At 62.3% G+C, this 1,839-nt stretch overlaps 1 protein-coding gene across 1 annotated transcript in view; it reads left to right on the top strand.

Moving 5' to 3' along the window:
* Nucleotides 1-171: 171 nt before the first annotated feature.
* Nucleotides 172-1,839, top strand: part of EMIHUDRAFT_71137 (hypothetical protein) — a gene marked incomplete at both ends in the record, with an annotated part of 4,572 nt that continues 2,904 nt past the window's right edge. The window contains 3 exons of the mRNA XM_005787674.1: nt 172-272; nt 583-655; nt 1,024-1,083. Coding sequence (XP_005787731.1) covers nt 172-272; nt 583-655; nt 1,024-1,083 — 234 coding nt within the window. The remainder of the gene's footprint in view (nt 273-582; nt 656-1,023; nt 1,084-1,839) is intronic.

Below are 1,839 nucleotides of genomic sequence, written 5' to 3'. Positions count from 1 at the left end.
CTCCTCCGCCTCCTGCCCAAGAGACGACGAGATGCGGCCGAGATGCGGGGAGATCTCCTCCACCGCGTAGGCATCCTGCTCTTCGGCCCGCCATCTCTCCCCATGTCCCCCCCATATCTCCCCCATATCTCCCGCGTAGGCATCCTGCTCTTCGGCCCGCCATCTCTCCCCATGTCCCCCCCATATCTCCCCCATATCTCCCGCGTAGGCATCCTGCTCTTCGGCCCGCCTGGCACCGGGAAGACCCTCGCTGCGCGCGCCGTGGCCAACCGGTGGGCCGAGATCTGGCCGAGATCTGGCCGAGAGCTGGCCGAGAGCTGGCCGGAGAGGGAGGCAGGCAGGCAGGCAGGCAGGGAGGGAGGGAGGCAGGGAGGGAGGGAGGGAGGCAGGCAGGCAGGCAGGCAGGCAGGCAGGCAGGGAGGGAGGGAGGGAGGGAGGGAGGGAGGGGAGAGCAAGACTGAGGGAGTGTGTGTGTGGGCGCCGAGTCCCAACCGATCCGATGTGCGGGCCAGGACCCATATCTCCCCATATCTCCCCATATCTCCCCGCATATCTCCCCATATCTCCCCATATCTCCCCCAGGACCGACGCGTGCTTCATCCGCGTGATTGGCTCCGAGCTGGTGCAAAAGTACGTCGGCGAGGGGGCGCGCATGGTGCGCATATCTCCCCAGATCTCCCCAGATCTCCCCAGATCTCCCCACATCTCCCCAGATCTCCCCACATCTCGGCGAGGGGGCGCGCATGGTGGGTCCCTCCCCTACCCCCAAAGGAGACGAACCCACGACGGGTACTCGTGTCCCTCCCCTACCTGCCCCGGCACCCTGAACCCTGTCCCCCCCCCACCTGCGAGAGAACCGCTTGGCGAGTAGCGGCGAGGCTCTTCCAGATGGCGCCCCCAGATCTCCCCCAGATTTCCCCCAGATCTCCCCCAGATCTCCCCCAGATCTCCCCCAGATCTCCCCCAGATCTCCCCACATCTCCCCCACATCTCCCCACATCTCCCCCGGCTCCGGTGCGCGAGGTCTTCCAAATGGCTCGCTCGAAGAAGGCGTGCGCATCGTCCTTCTCGACTCTTGGCCTAGTAGCACCTCGACTCTTGGCCTAGTAGCACCTCGACTCTTGGCCTAGTAGCACCTCGACTCTTGGCCTAGTAGCACCTCGACTCTTGGCCTAGTAGCACCTCGACTCTTGGCCTAGTAGCACCTCGACTCTTGGCCTAGTAGCACCTCGACTCTTGACCTAGTAGCACCTCGACTCTTGGCCTAGTAGCACCTCGACTCTTGGCCTAGTAGCACCTCGACTCTTGGCCTAGTAGCACCTCGACTCTTGGCCTAGTAGCACCTCGACTCTTGGCCTAGTAGCACCTCGACTCTTGGCCTAGTAGCACCTCGACTCTTGGCCTAGTAGCACCTCGACTCTTGGCCTAGTAGCACCTCGACTCTTGGCCTAGTAGCACCTCGACTCTTGGCCTAGTAGCACCTCGACTCTTGGCCTAGTAGCACCTCGACTCTTGGCCTAGTAGCACCTCGACTCTTGGCCTAGTAGCACCTCGACTCTTGGCCTAGTAGCACCTCGACTCTTGGCCTAGTAGCACCTCGACTCTTGGCCTAGTAGCACCTCGACTCTTGGCCTAGTAGCACCTCGACTCTTGGCCTAGTAGCACCTCGACTCTTGGCCTAGTAGCACCTCGACTCTTGGCCTAGTAGCACCTCGACTCTTGGCCTAGTAGCACCTCGACTCTTGGCCTAGTAGCACCTCGACTCTTGGCCTAGTAGCACCTCGACTCTTGGCCTAGTAGCACCTCGACTCTTGGCCTAGAAGCACCTCCACTCTTGGC

This window comes from Emiliania huxleyi (assembly GCF_000372725.1).
Source record: "Emiliania huxleyi CCMP1516 chromosome Unknown EMIHUscaffold_140, whole genome shotgun sequence".
NCBI lineage: Eukaryota > Haptophyta > Isochrysidales > Noelaerhabdaceae > Emiliania > Emiliania huxleyi.
This window is presented reverse-complemented; position numbering and strand designations above follow the sequence as displayed.